At 41.0% G+C, this 17,651-nt stretch overlaps 1 protein-coding gene and 1 non-coding gene across 3 annotated transcripts in view; one reads left to right on the forward strand and one right to left on the reverse strand.

Moving 5' to 3' along the window:
* Positions 1-644: 644 nt before the first annotated feature.
* Trnaq-uug (transfer RNA glutamine (anticodon UUG)) lies at positions 645-716 on the reverse strand. The gene has a single exon. It is a non-coding gene; the product is annotated as a tRNA-Gln (tRNA).
* A 120-nt stretch (positions 717-836) lies between these two features.
* LOC143286770 (uncharacterized) overlaps positions 837-17,651 on the forward strand; it is a 41,321-nt gene continuing 24,506 nt past the window's right edge. Inside the window, exons 1-3 of one of the 2 annotated variants that reach the window (XM_076594541.1) lie at positions 837-975; positions 2,714-3,030; positions 11,450-11,616. In XM_076594541.1, the coding sequence (XP_076450656.1) occupies positions 2,766-3,030; positions 11,450-11,616 (432 nt within the window). In that variant the 5' untranslated portion in view covers positions 837-975; positions 2,714-2,765. Of the gene's footprint in view, positions 976-2,713; positions 3,031-11,449; positions 11,617-17,651 lie in introns of those variants that run through there. The other variant, XM_076594544.1, reaches the window with a different exon arrangement.

Raw genomic sequence — 17,651 nt, forward strand, 5'->3', positions numbered from 1 at the left:
TGATGAGCCCAGAACGGCGAACAGGCCACTACCACTAGGCCTCAAAGCGTCTTCCAAGTTCAAGATCAAGATAATAAAATGCGCAGTCGGCATATGTGCAGCGGCCCGCCGCACGGCACCTCTCTCGCTGGTTTTAGCGATCAAGGAGATCATCGAAGCGGCCGCGTGCAAACTGATCCATGTCAGTATACGCGTCACATCTGTTGAAAGAATTAAAAGAAAAGAAAAACTGAAGAAAACTGACAAAGGGATCGAGCATATGAAGCCGATGAGCCTGACTGACGTATGTAGAGTATATGATACACACACACACATATATATATATATATGTAAACGAGTACATCAGTCTGGGTTTGAATTAATTTATTAGTTCAAGATGATAAAAGTAGTAGTAGTAGTGATAGTAGTAGTGAGCAGTTGTAGTAGTGTTATCATCTGCCAGTAATCTATATATCTATCCGTATTTCAAGTTACAACTTATTCAGCATACGTAATACCAAAACAAAACAAATGTATAGAGCCGAGATATTTTTGTATTTTTTCTTCTTCAGACCAGATCTGAAAACAGATGTAATTCTTAGAACAGGTTCAGGAACAGCGCCTCTCTGAAAATTTATTTCTAAAAAATAGGGAGGGACAAAAAGAGGTCCCACCGAGATTTGAACTCGGATCGCTGGATTCAAAGTCCAGAGTGCTAACCATTACACCATGGGACCACTGATCGGTGGGTAGATTCTGTTATTTATATTGTATAGAGCCTTGACTTCATTTTCATTTTGTGAGACTAACCAATCATTTCGCCTGTTTCATGTCGTTCTTTTTGTATGGGATTTTCAGCGAGGATCATAACCACTTTCACTTGGGTTGTTTTCGTTTCAAATAACCACGAAGGGTCATGAAAGCCGTGTTATCTTCATTTTAAACAGATCTTCCGCATGAATTCCTCAGATACAATGGGAGTTTATCAGCCTTACGGTAAGTCTTTCAAATTATAAGATAGACCGATATTTCGGTGATTCATTGATTGATGTATGCGCCAGGTGCGATGTTTTGTCGTCTGCATGAGCGGTTTTCAGCATTTAGTCCACGATTTTACTGGCCTTGATAGATCTATAATGCAGCAGTCTGAATTTTCATATTACTCATATTACATTTCTTGGACCATGTGTCCAAAATTTCTCATTAGTTGATGGTGTGATGCGTAGACCGTGTGTGTCTGAAAGCACAGACGTTGGCGGACCAAAAATCCGGCACAGCAGATCGCAGAATGGTTTCGGTGAATATATCACTTCGGTGCCGTTAAAAGCAAATGATAATGCAGGGCATGTAAAATTTAAAGAAATTCATGCAACACGCCGACAAGCAAGTAATCTAGCATGCACAGATTTATAGATATTTTCCGTTTTCGGTGAATTGCATTCATATTGGCCAATGGGAATGAAAACATGAGACAAATCAACCATCACTTTGAGTATGAACTAATGTGCTACTAATAATAATATTTGCACAACAGACTAACAGGAAACACCAAAAATTACAAATTGTGTTTGCATGTATTCCAATGGGTGTTTAAGGTAGGACACAGTTTTCAACTTTAAATTCTTGAGCAGACCTTACTGCTTATGCCTGGAACCTTCATGTTTACAGTAAACACATGCCATGCACAATGACAATGACTCATGTGAAATATCCTGTGATCCATGTCATGTCGGATGAGTAACTGAAATACAGACATACCCAGCAATGCACCAACCAGCAAGATGATGTTGGTTGTGGTCTAGAATTAAGAAGATGCATATAGAGATGTACTCTGTTATGAACATTGAAGCTCCAGACAGTATGCAGTGGCAAAGTCAATACATAAGCATACACTGACCCGGCAACAATTTAAGTTTTTTCTCCAGTGGCATTGTTATGGAATGGACCACTTGAATTGGTTCCACTGAACACAAGTGGCTGTCACAGTGTTGAAGTAAAAACATCTGTCAGAATGGGCGATTAGCCAGACAGACATTTTGGCTTGATGTCATTTCAGCAGTGCTTGCAAATTCATAACTGGCTATAACCATGTCCAACTTGGCAAAAATGGTTCAGATTAGGTGCCAATTTGATTGAAAACATTTCACATTTTCACTGGTATATGTATATGTTTTAAATTTAAATCCTGAGCAGACATAAAGTAAGACAACATGGTTGGAATTTAAAGTGTATAATTTGTTGAGTAAAGTGTAAATTGTGTGTGTGTGTGTGTGTGCACATTTATCAAGTACTGAGAATGAAGTGGTAAACTGCTAAGTGACTGCATAGTTCATGCTGTGATTATGTGAGCAATATGAGTACAAATCTATGTCTTAGTTACACTACAGTTTCGCATGCAATTTTTCAAAGTTTGAAGCCGTCTTGGCGCTGTATTAGGTTGTTAAGTGTGATATGCTTCTATTTTGAAATGAACAAAAGTGTGGGTGCTTTTTTTCTTTTGACTGGTGCTGTACACATTTTCCTTTGAGGGTCTGGGGGATTTTTTTCTTCCTCTTTTGATTTCATTCCCACAAAATGTATGCTACCTTTTTCCCAATGGTCACAGTTATTCATCTCAGTTCATGGTTTCATGTGTGGTTTGACTTGAGTATCATTTATGATTTGGTGATGGGATGCTATTTTTCTTCCCCCCCCCCCCCCCCCCTTTTTTTTTTTTTTTTTTTTTTTTTTTAAGTTTCAGCATGAGGTGGACATAACACCCACTTCCCCTGGGGTGGGAATGGACTATGCCAGTGGTAGGCCTCCCCCAGCTGGGGAACAGTAGCGTTCAGAATGTGAGAGGCTGGTCCAACATGGAGCTTCAGGGATGGCAGCAATGTCCGAAGATACCATGCTCTGGGACCATCAGTCTCTTGCCCCCTCTGTCGGACGCACTGTTTTCCATCTATAGCCAACTGCTGAGGCTGGTTGGCAAGCTCCCTTACTGCAACAAGCGGGTGGTGGTGTGCTTTGCTTATAAGGGGACCACTGTTGAGGTGGATTTGGGAGATGGTAAGTTTTTTTGGTCTTTTTTGTCTTAAAACTTTCATTGTTGTTGCATTTTGTGTGAGGGCTGTAAAATCTGTGCACCAGTAGGTCAGATCTGAGAGAGGGTAAGTGAGCTTTTTCTTTTTGTTTTGTCTGTCATCTTTCATTCTTGTGTGTGACATGATACTGTGCGAGTGCTATGAAGTCTGTAGCTTAATTTTTCTTCTTCCTCTTACTTTTCTGTGTGTTGTGTTATTGTTTGTCTAGTGTCTGGCTGACTCCTTCCTTCTTCCTTCCTTCCTTCCTTCCTTCCTTTCTAAATTCTAAATTCTACCCCCCCCCTCCGCCCCCCCCCCCCTACCCCCTCACCCCCTTCGTCTTTCTTTTCATTAATTTCAAGATCATTTGTTGGGTGTAGCAGGACTGCCTGTTGTGTTGATTTGATAAGTTGTGCTTGTTGTAGCAGAATTATCTCTTGCTAGGTGTTTAAATTCTTCCTGCATTTCCCTCTTCTTTTATGGCATATTTGTTTTGTTTTGGTTTTTGTTGTGTGCATGGTTATTTCATTTTTTGTTTGTTAGATCTGTTATGATGATTATACAGTTCATGACAGCTAAAACAGTAAACGGAAGAATGATACAACTTGTATACAAGACAAAATGTGCAGTAGATACAGAATGGTCCTTTGTCTTTGGAATTATGGTTAACAGGCATATATATTAACCAGAACGAGTCACAGGTTAGGTATATGGAGCCAGATTTCACAAAGATCTTTTCATTTGTAGTCCAGTGCATGTGTATCATGAAACAATGTATAATGGAAGGTTTTGCATCTTCAGAGCTTGGTAAGATGCTAAATTCAGCTGGTTGTGCTTAAAAGGAAGCATGCTGGTTGATTTGTGCAGGTAATCATGATATGGTTGCCATAACTATATTTATGTATGTCTTGCCCTTGGATATATAGTTTGAACAATTTGGTGGTCATATTAGTAATCAAGATTTTTGTTTTCCTGGGGAGTAGTGTTGATCCAATAACTGCTTAATCCAGACTGCAGAGAGAGAGAGAGTTCATACTTTCTGTCTGTCTTGTCTCTCTCTCTCTCTCTCCTCTCTCTTCACACACACACACACACACACACACACACACACACACACGCACACACACACACACATGCACACACGTACATACAGGCACACTCACATGTATACGTGCAAGCATGCATGTACTCATGCCGACTTGCTTTCCCCCTTCTCATACAAATCTGCATTTACTTGCTCATTAAAAAAGGTCATAATTGTGTAGCAGTATCAGTATGAGTCACTCACACATATGATATACATATGTTCATACTCGCTTTTGCACATGAATATCAGCTTAAGAATTGTCAAGCCTTCATAATATTAAGATCTTTTTTTTTTTTTTTTTTTATTCTGGTTACAGAAATGGGACAGTTGTAGCGTAACTGGTTTGTGATTTGATTTTGAACTGATCAGTTCCAGTCAGCCAGCTCTGTAAGGACCTCAGTCAAAGGGCAACATGAATGCGAGGCCTGAGACGCTGGATTTGTTGAATGAAAAAAAGCATTGAATACAGCCAGGGAAGGTCGTACCCTTCTGATAGATAGGCAGGGAACCTCACTCTTTTTTTTTCTTTTCTTTTTTTTTTCTTTTCTTTTCTTTTTTTAAATATATACACTTCCCTGGTGAAAAAAGGAGGCCTTGTCAATGTTTAAGCATGCTGTGCTTAATATTCAAGGTATGGCAAGTGTTCGTGGAAACCCCACTTCTCCAGGGTGCTTACTGCACCTTTGTCACATGGAACTGAGAGTGCTATGGGATCAAATGTTGGGGAAAATGATAATGTGTAGTGCTTATACAGTGCAAACTCCCCTCCCCATATTGTGGCAAAAACACAAGATAAAGTACTTATACAGAGCAAACTTCCCATTTTGTGGCAAAAACACAAAGTACTTATATAGTGCAGACTTCCCATATTGTGGCAAAAACACAAGATAAAGTACATATACAGAGCAAACTCCCCATATTGTGGCAAAAACACAAGATAAAGTACTCACACAGTGCAAACTTCCCATATTGTGGCAAAAAGACAAGATAAAGACATACAATGCAAACTCTCCATTTTGTGGGCTCTAAGCGCCTCCCAGAGAAGATGGTGACCACCATGTCAAGTGTCACCTGCTCCCATCTTTGGGAAAACTGCTCAGATTTCCTAACACTGCAGGTGTCTGTATCCCTCAGGCCTGACTGATGTCAGGATATATTTGGAAAGGAAGAATAGACACAGGCTTTGCCACGTATAGTCCCAAACCTAAATAGACATCCACTGTTGTTGTCATCCTCAACCTAATTTATCATTAAATATGGAGAGAGAAAAAAAAATGTTGCAGATTCTGTGGCCTTTCATGTCCTGCTTTCATGGTGTCTTCATTTTTTTTTCATTTCCCCTCTATTTCCGTGCTTGTGTTGAGTTTATGTCAAAGTCTTAGTCAAAGTCTTTGATGTCAGTGGATTTATGAGGACTGTTGATTGTTGGAAGATTTTCACTCCAAGGAAGATGTTCGCTCAGTCAGGTTCACTGGATGATACATTGTTGTCAAAAGTGGGCTCAGTAGGTGGTGTCCTGCATGTGCTGAATCAATATGGGCACTACTGAACACCACCGCTGTGACTCAGCAGCAGGACATGCAGGGTCTCCTACAGTGTGTGGCATCATGGCGACCTTGCTTTAATAGCTCCCTGTGAACTGTTAGTACAGGGAATTCAGTCGATGAGTCTCAGTGTTTTTAGAATGGGGGATTTGAAGTTGAGTGGGCTGGGGAAATGCACGGTCTGCAAATGCCTTTCTTACCAGCCGCTGTGGCGAAGTGGTTAGCGTCGCGGACTGACGGCTGGGAGGACGCGGGTTCGAATCCCAGCGGAGGTGGGTTTTTCGGCCCGTGGCCGGCTCCTACCCAGAGTTGAGTGTGCTGTGGGCTTAAATGGGGAGACTGGGACCACACAGTCGAGTGTAATCCACTTCAAGGATGCGTCTTTGGGTGTGTTGCTCTAATTACCTGACCAACACTGCAAGTGTCTGTATCTCTCGGGCCTGGTTAACGCCGGGATATCATTATGACAGGAAGCGTAGAGTACAGCCTTGTCACGCAGTCCGAAACCAAAATGGACCTCCATAACAACATCGTCATCATCATCGTCATCCTCCTTCTCCTTCATCGTCATCAATATAAACTAAATAATCTCAAAGTCTGTGACCTTTCATGCCCTGCTCTCATGGTGACCTCAGTTTCGATACCCCTCCACTTCCGTGCTTGGGGTGAGTCCTGTCAATGTCGTCAGTGTCGGCAGATTCATGGGGGGCTGTTGTTTGAGGGACGTGGTGGCGGTCTCCACTCTGGGAGAGACGCTCACTCAGTCTGGCTCCACGACTAAGCCATTATTGTCGTTAGTAGGGGGCTTAGTAGGTGGTGTCCTAAGTACGTTAAAACAGAACAGGCACCACTGAACACCACCGAAGTGACTCAGCAGCAGTACAGGGTCTCCTCTGGTGTGTGGCCTCCAGGCGACCTAACATCGATGGTTCCCTGTGGACTGCCGACGCTGGAACTGCGATGGACGAACCCGGGTGTGGCCGTGTATGGGAAGAATCTAAATGAGCGGCATGGGAGTAATGCCACTGAAAAGGCGCAGATGATGGGGCAGCAAAAAAAAAAAGAAAAGAAAGAAAAGAAAAAAAAGAAATGCCTTTCTTTTCACCCAAGTTAACCTTATTCACAATACCATCTCATTTTCATTGCTCAGTTTGAGCTGGCTGAAGACTTCTGAGGTGTTGACAGCTGCAGGTGAGAACAGAGACATAATTATGTTCTTAGTTTACACAGCTGTAATTTGAGCAATCAAAGTGGAAGAGGGAAGGATAGAGAGCATAAAAAAAAGAACAAAAAAAGGAGAAAAAGATGTGAAATCTGAAACAGAAACGCACATTACCCCCCCACCCCCTCCCCCGCTCCCCTCCCCCAGTCCCCTTCTCACACCTTCACCTCTCTCTCTCTTCCATTAAAGTGTTGATGAGAAAATAGATGTTTCTTCAGATTGAGAGGGGTGATGGGGGGGCAGGGGGGGTGGGGTGGGGGTTAACATCATTTACTTTTGTGCTTTCAAAGGAATGCTGAGGAGGCATGTGGTGGGATGCACTTAAAAGGGATCAATAACAGCTTGCTGGGCAGACCTTAATGGGAGACAACCCATGCAGAAAAAAGGAAACGTAGGGGACAGACAGAGAGAGATTGCGAGACACAGATAGAGACTGCGGAGGAGGGGAAATACTACTGCTTTCACCAAGTAGAGCTTTGTTTACTCCTCATGTGGCATCCCAATGTCTGAACATGTACTTGAAACAGGTGATACAGTTTTTTTGTGTTTTTTTCAGACAGCTTTTCAAGGGAGGTATTTTTGTTGAATTATTTAGATTATTTTTTTAGAAAGGAGGTGGGGGGGGGGGGGGGAGAGAAAGTGAGAGAGAGAGTGAGAGCCTACATTGCAAAAGCTAAAAATCAGTAATATTAATCCAAGCAATGCATAAACAGCATTATCAGTGCAACTGACAAATGTGCTATTTTTATAAGTCATGTATTTATTTGTTTATTTTTAGTGTTTGTTTCTTTGTTTTTAACTGCTAAACTCAGACTTTCTATTGCACTACATGACCTTTTTTCTTCTTCAGTTATCCTTGTAACAGTTGAGCAACTGATTGCCATTCTGATGGTAGAATACATTCGGTTTCCCTCTCTCTTTGCCATTCTGATGGTAGAATACATTCGGTTTCCCTCTCTCTCTCTCTCTCTGTCTCTATCTGACTCTGCTTTATGGTACATTTCCACCTTTCGTGTGCATAAGTTGACATGTTTATTTGCACACATCTGTGTGTTTAAGAGAAAGAGAGTGAGTGTGTTATTTGTGAAGATGTTTGTGTATGTGCTTGTTTGAGTGTGTGTGTTTGTGTGTGTGTGTGTGTTTGTGCATGAATGTGTATGTGTGTGTGTGTGTATGTACAGCTGTGTGTGTGTTCCTATGGCATCTGTTTCATGTTTGTTCTCATCATTTTGTCCCAGTTTGTGCCCAATATCCCCCTGTTTTGGTTCTCGTTTCATTTTGTGGAACTTTACGTCTTTTGAGTCTGTGCAAGTTTGAATATATATAAGTCAGTATAATACCGTATTTATTGTTTACTTTTTGTGATTACTAATACTGTCACAGTTGAACAATGTACTATAACTGTGAAATAATAATTTAGGATTTTTGGTACTTTTATTCTAGTTATAGTGGATCATTACAGTGTCACAGATAATGAGTTCTGATTTTTATGCCTGTGCATTTGTTGCTTTGTTCTGTCTATGCTGATCTGACATCTGAAACTTGGTTTATTCTGTTGTTATTTTATTTATTTCTCTCTCAGTGACTACAATCAATACCACAGTGTTCGGTTATAGCTTTGTGTCCAAGGCTCATAAAAAGTGTTAATGCCTCTTTCATTGCCAGTATTGAATGGTGGGAAACACAGCACATCATTTGTATGTTCTCAGCGTTTGAAGAAATTTGACCGGCAGTCAATAGACATGGCTCGTTTCCCCATCATAGATGAAATATTGCCGGGTCTGTATTTTGTGTAGGATGATGATGACTCATGATGATGATCTGGGTTATAACTGTGGGCTACATTTTTAATTTCCTGTGTTATTTTGCAATGCAGATGCATGATACTCGTGATGTTCATCGATTCTTTCTTTTCTCGTGTTTGTAAGTATGTTTGAATTGTCTGAATGGACTGGAAAAGTGATCATTCTGTGAAAACTAAATTTACTGAATATAAAGATGCTTTTTGTGCTGCTGGAAAATTTAATGAATTTAACAGAAGGTGGGATGTTTCGTAGTTTTTGTGCTGCTGAAAAGCAGTGTATCCTTGAAGATTGTTTGTCGACTGTCAGATTAACTGTGTCTTCAAGGAAGCTTGTCATTAATCTGTGGCTGCCTGTTCCTGCTGTGAATAGTACACAGGTGTATGTGCACGTGTGTGTGGGTGTGTGTTTGTGTGAAAAATTACCTTTCATTTTGTCACTAAAAGCACACCGCTAGAACACAGTAATGAGAGAGTGTTAATTAATGATGTATCAATGGCTCTTAATCAGTAACCCTGGTCTTAATCAGTAACCCTGTGGGTTTTTTTCATTGGAAGAAAATACGTAATTGTAAGGTAAACTGACTGTGTTTCAGTTCCAGGGAAAGTTTGCTTCTTGAGTGTATAAACTTGTAGGAAATGATTTCACGGAGAACATAATTAAGAAAATAAAGTAAAAATAGAATGATCAATAGATAACTGAATGAATGAATGAAAAAAAATTAGAATGAATAGACAAGCTGTAAGTTGGATGATTTGACCTGAGATTGATCTATGAAAAACGTCACAGATCCTCTTATTTTTGCTCTACTTGTGAAAACAGACATTTACAAAAAAAACAACAACTGTTCTATAGAAGCATAGGCCTGCATTTTGTTATCATTGTGACACATGCTGTATATTTTGATCAAGCTTTAAGTGTCTGAGTCTTTTGCTTAAACGAATTCCCTTCAATTCCAACTGTCAGCCAAAATTTTATGTTATCTGGCATAGCTCTGATTTCATGGTTGATTTTTTTCATGTTTCATTTTGCACTTGTCTTCTGTGAAAATGTGGACAGTATAAAACACACTGGACCTTCGGATGAATGTTTCCCTTTTGTGTTGGTTAGGTGACATTGTCCTAAGTGCACGCACATGCGCATGCACGCACACACACAGGCACACGCACATGCACATAAGAATAGTCAGGCAGACATTCACATACATGACATGGTGTGTACACACATATTCTGCATTAATGATTATGTTGATACAATTAAACTCCAAACTTAACACACTCTCCAAAATTCTCACCCTTTATAATCACACCTTTCCCTTTTGATCCCCCCTCCCCATCCTTCTAACCCTCCCCCCTCTCCCACCCACCACCCCCCCACACACACCCTCCTGTACCCCCACAAACACTCAGTCCTTCCCCCTATCTCCTTCTCTCTTCCTTCAAACCATCACATGCTCAATCTTTTCACTCAGCTCTTAATTTTATGAAATGTGCCAATATTTACAATGAATGTATACATGTATGAGTGATTTTAGTGGAAATGTATGTTTATTGGTCACTCATTGTGTGTGTGTGTGTGTGTGTGTGATGTTTGCATATGATTTATATAATGATATATCTGCATGCATGATGTGCAGAGCTATATGCTACATACTGATGCTGCTGCATGGAGCTCTCCTTTCTTTTCTTTCTTCATTTTTCTTCTATATTTTCAGTGTTGTAATTTATTTGGATCTTTATATTACTGTAAACTACCTAACTGTTGCATTCAGAATTTGTTAGAATTTATTCCATATTTCTGTTGCTGCTGCATGTTTGTATGTGGACATGATCTTATCATTTACATAACACATACTTCAATGTGGAAGTGCTTAGTTTTGATATCTAATGATCTGCATTCATACTTTGTAAAAAGATTATGACAGATGTGTACAAACCATGTGCAGTCAAGAGTTTGGTTCATCAAATGTGAGATATTGCATTGAGTTCATCAGCATCGTTGTAGTTGTTGATATTAGCAGTAGATAGTAGCAATGACATAGTTACAAAGTTATTGATCATTTGCTTTGAGAAAATGACAAAAGTCTGCAGACCATTGGACACACAATCTTCACCACAGTTTCTTCATAGATTATTGAGGCTAATGGAGAGTCCCTAGTGAGATTTTCTTAAAGAGCACATAAGGATTATCTTTTCCACATGTAATTTATTACCATCCCACTTTGAGATGAAATTATTTTCTGCTGATATATCATTTGACAGTTTATAAAGTGATAAACATTTCCACTTGCATCATAACCTTTCCTAGAAAGAGAAGGAGGGATGGAGGTATGACTGAGCTAGAGTTGCCAAGTTTATTTTTTGTTTTTGTTTTGTTTTTTAAGACATTGTGTCAAACAAAGTGTGTCTGATATCATATCATGCTTTTTTTTTAAATATTATTTTCAGATAAGTTTCCATGATTTTGATTATCTCTTTCAAGTACAGTTTAGAAACTCACCTTCAGAGAGGATGAACCATTGTGAATTACCAGCCTCACTGAGTACAAATCACAGCATCACTCACTGATCAGGTTTGCCCTCCAAGCACTGACAGTTTTTATGTTGTGCATTTACCTGGAACATGAGAAGCCTTAACAAAGTTATTGACTGTTTCACAGTGCTTTTGTGCTATTACCGTCCTAACAGCCAGGCATGGCATTGTGTGCATTTTTTAATTTTCAGCTTTTTTCTTTGACGTCTGTTGTTTCAGTGAAGGCAGCAGGGGTTGTTTGCATTCTTGGCCTGGGCGCGGGACTAGGCACTCTGTTCATCTATAGACTCTATCAGCACTACATCCGACCCTTTTTAGATTTAAGGTATCGGGATCCTGAGAACCCTCCTTCTTCCTCTTCCTCTGGCAACACTAGTCTTCTGTCGGTGAGTGGAATGCAGTTCATGGATGTTGTATGTTCAACATCCACTCTGTAATGTCGGCTGTCTTTTACGGTCTCTGTGTATTGTCCTGTTTCAACTGCATGTTGTGCATTATTCAGCGCAAAAACCCTGCATTGCTTTGTATATTGGGAAAAGAAAAAAAAAAGCATGTCGCAAAATGTGAAATTACCATGAATGTTGATAATTTATATTATCTTGAACTTTATTTTTGAGGAGGGGGTGGGTAAAGTGAAGAGGAGGGTGGGGGGATGGACAGTTGATGGGGTTAGAAAATATATGAGATGTATGGCTTTTTTCTTTATTTCATTTCATTTTCCATCAGTGGTACATTTATGGGTGTAAGGTTTGGAAAAGTGTGCCCCAGATTTAACAGGTCTGCATTTCAAAAGCAACTAAGTGTGAGGCGTAGAACAGAAGAATATGATGCAAGGCTGGACAAAGTATTTAGATTCGGTGTTGAATGGAATTTTTATAGGTGTGTTCTAGTAACCTGCAGAGTATTCAGAACTTTGTTTTGCATTGTCTGTACACATCCTATGGTTTTACAAGTGTAATGTTGTTCATGCTTTTGTGGTGACTTGTGTGTTTGTCATCTGTTGTGTGTACTGTGTTTGTAAATGCATGACTTGAAATGAATTTTCTTATCACAAACAAGAAGCAGCAGCAGAATGACTTCTTGCGGGTTGTTGACTTATTATAATTGTGTGTTTATCTCTGTGTGTGTGTGTGTGTGTGTGTGTGTGTGTGATGGTGTGATGCAAAAGTTGTATTGATTTATTGTATTGCATTCTATTGCATTGTGTTGCATTGCACTGCATTGCATTACTTTTCTTTCACAACAGATTAGCGTTTCTCTCCCCAGAAAAAAAGCACATCAGCATGGCACATGCCACCATTCTTTCTTCTTCTTCCCTCCCCCTCCCCCCGCCCCTCAGTGCACCCACGTATTTGAAGGAGTTACCTTCATGGTTTTTAATGGTTTATTTTTCTTTATGAATATTTTTACCCATAGCCTGAGTAAGTGCCATAATGATTGAATTGAACTTATTCTATCTCTCTTTGTCTCTCCCACTCTCTTTCTCTCTCTCTCTGTCTTTCTCTATCTGTTATCAGTCTGTCGCTCTCTGTCTCTGTCTGTCGCTTTCTGTCTCTTGTCTCTGTGTACTGTTTCGTTCTGTCTGTCTTCTCTCTCTCTCTCTCTCTCTCTCTCTGTGTGTGTGTGTGTGTGTGTGTGTGTGTGTGTGTGTGTGCTGTCAGTCTATCGCTCTTTATCTGTCACTCTCTGTCTACTGTTTCTTTCTGTCTTCTCTTTGTCTGCCTCTCTCTGTGTGTTATCAGTCTGTCGCTCTCTGTCTCTTGTCTGTCTCTGTCTACTGTTTCTGTCTGCCTCTCTCTCTCTCTCCCTCTCTCTCTCTGTTGTCTGTCTGCAGTCTGTCTGTCTGATGCTCTCTGTCCCTGGTCTTTCTGTCTGCTGTGCTGTTTCTGTATGTCTTCTCTCTCTGTCTGTCTGTCTGTCTCTCAAGTTTCGTGCAGAATTAAAGAGCATGAGGCAATTTTACCAAAGAAAAAAAACCCAGTGCCTTCAGATCAGACACAAAAAGACTGAGACGCACGCATTTGCCCTTTAAACTGAAGAGATTTGTATGGTGAGGGTGGGAAGAGGAGTGTCGTTCATTCAAGTCTCCCGGAACTGCTGAACAACTTTGTACATATGACTAGTATGTGTGATGCAAAACACAAGGTTTATTGCAGTGATCAGTCAATAATGAACCGTGAGTGCTATGTTGATAACAAGAGTGAGACACGTGCGTTGACTCTTACCTTTACATGAGTCGTGAACACTCACCACCAAAGACAGGAGAAGTGATCAATACAATAAAAAAAAAAAAATCCAAGGATCGTTAAGTCTGCCATTACAGACTGTGAGAATGGAGGAGTATGAGGCACTTTCGTGACATTTGACTTGCAGATCAGTTCATTGAGAGAAAGTATAGCGCTCGGAGAGCTTGTAAGGTCTGCATACATTTGTGTGGCAGCGTTATTGATGGTCCCGCAGTTCATGTCTTGATCTTGGTTTAAACCAAGATGTGTCTGTGTATTCTGGGTTTCCTGTTTTGTTTCTGATGTTAAGTTACCCTTAATGGCAATGTCTGTCAGTGGGAGAGTCTGTGATTGTGTGAGAATTTTGTCGAGCAAGAGAAAGTTGCGTGCAAAGGAATGAAATGCGTGCAAATGTAGAAAGTAGACTCTGTTTCCTTTTTCACTTTTAGAATGTTTGGCTGCAGAATGTCAAATTAGTTTTGGTGTGATTGTGTTTATGTGGATGCTTTTTTTGTTTGTTTGTTTGTTTGTTTCTATCTTTTGTTTTGTTTATTTGTCTGTTGTTGTTTTGAGACTTGTGTTCATTTGAATTATACTGTCATGTGCTGAGCTGCTCAGCATTGCACTGCATTGGCTCTTACAAAAGTTACATTTTACTGGAGGATAGTGTAGTACATTGTATTGTATTTTGTCCCTTTCCCCTTGTCAACTCCATCTACTGTTGTGAGTAGGGTCACAGGTGTTTGACTATAAATATTGTATGCCTGTTGATTTAATAGATTTGGACTCACTTATGTAAAGAAAAAGTCTGTGTCATAGCCCGATGTTCGATTGTTTGTGTGTGAGTCCATCGTAAACTTTAACAAATTCATTTTTTCTATAAAAAAAAACTAAAAAAACTTTGTCTGCCAATATCATTAGTTGGAAACATCTTTTCAGTCATACTAATAATAGATTGTAAATCTTCTGGATTAAGCCGTATTTCCAGATCATCAACAGGTTTTTTTTTCGTTGAGGCTCCGGATAAAAAAAAAAAAAAAAAAAAAAAAATCTGGCTATTCCCAATTGCCGGAATGTATGGCTAGAAGATGGCATGACATTATTTTTCTTTTGAATATTGTTTTGCATGCCTGCTAATTTCATAGGTGTTTGAATAACCTATATTGTGTAATATTATTATTTAATGTAATACTAATGTTTTATGCCCATCAGTTTTAGTGACAAGAATGTTGATTTGAAAATGTCAGATTAATTCAAATATTTTTGCCTTCTAATGTGCGCATGAATCGTTCCAAATTAAGCTTTGAGACCAAATGGACAACTTGGGAGTCCAAAGCAACCTTTGAAAGTTTGATGGTGTTACTGTTAGGAATGTGAGAGCCATACTGAGTAATGGACGTGATAATGATCTGTGTGTGTGTGTGTGTGCGTGTGCGTGGTGGTGGTGGAAGCAAGAAAAGTAAAGAGGTTTGCACCAGAGGGAAATGAGGCAGACAGGGAGTGTAGACACCTGCTGCTGCTGCGGCTGGCCAGTTCAGTAATTGCCCTGTTTGATTCTCTGTCTTTTGATTGCTTGTATTGTGTTGTGTTGTGTTGTGTTGTGTTGGCTTTTTGTCACAGCAGAGTGAAGTTCGGGCCTCTCTGACTGGGGAATGTGCATCACCACAGGGCAGAGCCACCCTCTTTCTTTTCTTTTCAGTGTGTGTGTGTGTGTGTGTGTGTGTGTGTGTGTGTGTGCGCCTGTCTGTCTGCAAGTGTGTGCATGTCCATCTGTCTGCAAGTGTGTGCATGTCCATCTGTCTGCAAGTGTGTGTGTGTGCGCATGTCTGTCTGCAAGTGTGTGTGTACGTGCGACTGTCTGCAAGTGTGTGTGTGTGTGTGTGTGCATGTGTGCGCACGTCTGTCTGCAAGTGTGTGTGTCTGTGCATCTTTCTGCAAGTGTGTGTGTGTGTGTGTGTGTGCACATCTGTCTGTAGGTGTGTGTGCGTGTCTGTCTGCAGGTGTGTGTGTGTGTGTGTGCTTGTCTGTCTGCAAGTGTGTGTGTATGTGCGTCTGTCTGCAAGTGTGTGCATGCGCGTCTGTCTGCAAGTGTGTGTGTGTGTATGCACGTCTGTCTGCAAGTGTGTGTGTGTATGCGCGTCTGTCTGCAAGTGTGTGTGTCTGTCTGTCTGCAGGTGTGTGTGTATGTGCATCTGTCTGCAAGTGTGTGTGTGTTTGTGTCTGCAAGTGTATTTTACTTTACAAAGTGGATTTTTCTACAGAATTTTGCCAAGGACAATCCTTTTGTTGCTGTGGGTTCTTCTACATATACTAAATGCATGCTGCACACAGGACCTCAGTTTATCAACTGATACAAATGACTAGCGTCCAGACCACCAGTCAAGGTCTAGTGGAGGGGGAGAAAAATCTTGTGAGTGCGGGATTCAATCCCTTTCCTGCTCAGATTCTCTTGCTTCCTCGGCAAACATGTTACCACATGGCCACTACTCTACTAAAGTGAAGTGGTACTTGCTGAAGTGCTCGGAGTTGTGAATTCGGTTTAATAGGTGTGATGTTGTGATACCTGCTGTTTTATTAATGCGCACGTGCGCGCACACACACACACACACAGAGGAAGATATAGATGTGGGCACTTGCATGCTCACATAAACACTTGAACACATCTTTCCCCCTCCTCCGCACATACTTGTTTATACTTGTGCACACATGCATGTGTGCCCATGCGCACACGCACACACACATACATAAACACATTCATCTTGTTTGATTTTTGCATTTGCACTGGTGAACAAAGAATGGAGCAAGGCAAAAAGATGGAAAAAAAGTGGAAATGATAACAGCTTGTGTACGTGTGTGTCTGTGTGTGTGTGTGTGTGTATGAGGGGGGTGTCTCCATTGTGTATATCACTTAAACAGGTGTTGCCTCAGGGTTATGTTTCTTCTGCCTGTCTGTGTTGTAAACTTTGTTCATGTCTGCGTCTCTCTTTTTCTCCCTCACTGACCACCTCCCCTTCAGCTATTCCTCCTCTACGCGCCCCCCCCCCCCTACCCCCCAGCACACACCCCACCCCCGACCCCCCTCTGCCCACTTCTGTTCTCTGTCAGTATCATAGTATAGGAAGGCCTGCCCCTCAGATCTAGTTCAAACATTGCACCAACCAAAACAGTGAGTGGGACAGTCAGAGTGTGTGCCGTGTTCGGGTGTGTGTAAACTTTGTTCATTTGGCCTCATAAAGACAAAAGCTGTGACCAGCGAGAGTGTGAGTGAGTGTGTGTGTGTGTGTGTATGTGCGAGTGTGTGTGTGTGTGTGTGTGAGAGTGTGTGTGTGTGCCTCAGTGTATGTGTGTGTGTGCCTCTGTGTGTGTGTGAGTGTGTGTATGTGTTTCTATGAGTGTGCGCTCGCACACGTGAGACTGGGCATGTGTGATATGTTCATTCAATCCAACAGTATAGTAAGACCACACAAAAAAAAGGCTTTGCTGCTAGGTGACACAGATTGTTGCCATGGTAATGAAGCCAGGGAAGGGCAAGCAGAACTGAAGACAGACAGACAGAGCAGAACAGAATGGAATGAATGAATGGCAGACAGTGAGTGAGTCATGACAGTGGCTTGGCTTGTTGGCAAGACATGGCATTCTAGTTAGCAGTGACACCAGTAGTGGTAGTGGTGGTGGTGGTGACAGAAGGAAGGTGGGAAACTCTCTGTGTGTGAGTGTGTGTGTGTGTGTGAGTGTGTGTGTGTGTGTGTGTGTGTGTCCCTACCACACAGGATGGGTGAGGGTTTCATTACAGCAGCTCAGCTCGCATCCTTGGTTGACATCAGTCGGGTATGGGGTTGACTGAAGAATGTATTTAAATGAATGAATGAATGAAGATGGAGATGTATCTCGCTTTGTGTGTGTGTGTGTGTGTGCATGTTTATTTTAGATTGTGTTGTATTACTTTTTGTCTTGCAACAGATTTTTCTGTGTGAAATTTGGGGTACTCTCCCAGTGGAGAGCACATTGCCATACCCAGTGCAGTGCTATTTTTCTTTCGTTTTTTTTTTTTTTTTTCTGTCTGCAAGTGTTTGGGTTTTTTTACAATCAGAGAGGATTTTTTTCCAAAAAAAATTTGGCCAGGGATAACCCTTTTGTTGCCATGGGTTCTTTTACGTGCGTCAAGTGTATGCTGCACGCTGGACCTCAGTTTATCG

Source organism: Babylonia areolata, chromosome 10 (assembly GCF_041734735.1).
Source record: "Babylonia areolata isolate BAREFJ2019XMU chromosome 10, ASM4173473v1, whole genome shotgun sequence".
In the NCBI taxonomy this organism is placed as follows: Eukaryota; Metazoa; Mollusca; class Gastropoda; order Neogastropoda; family Buccinidae; genus Babylonia; species Babylonia areolata.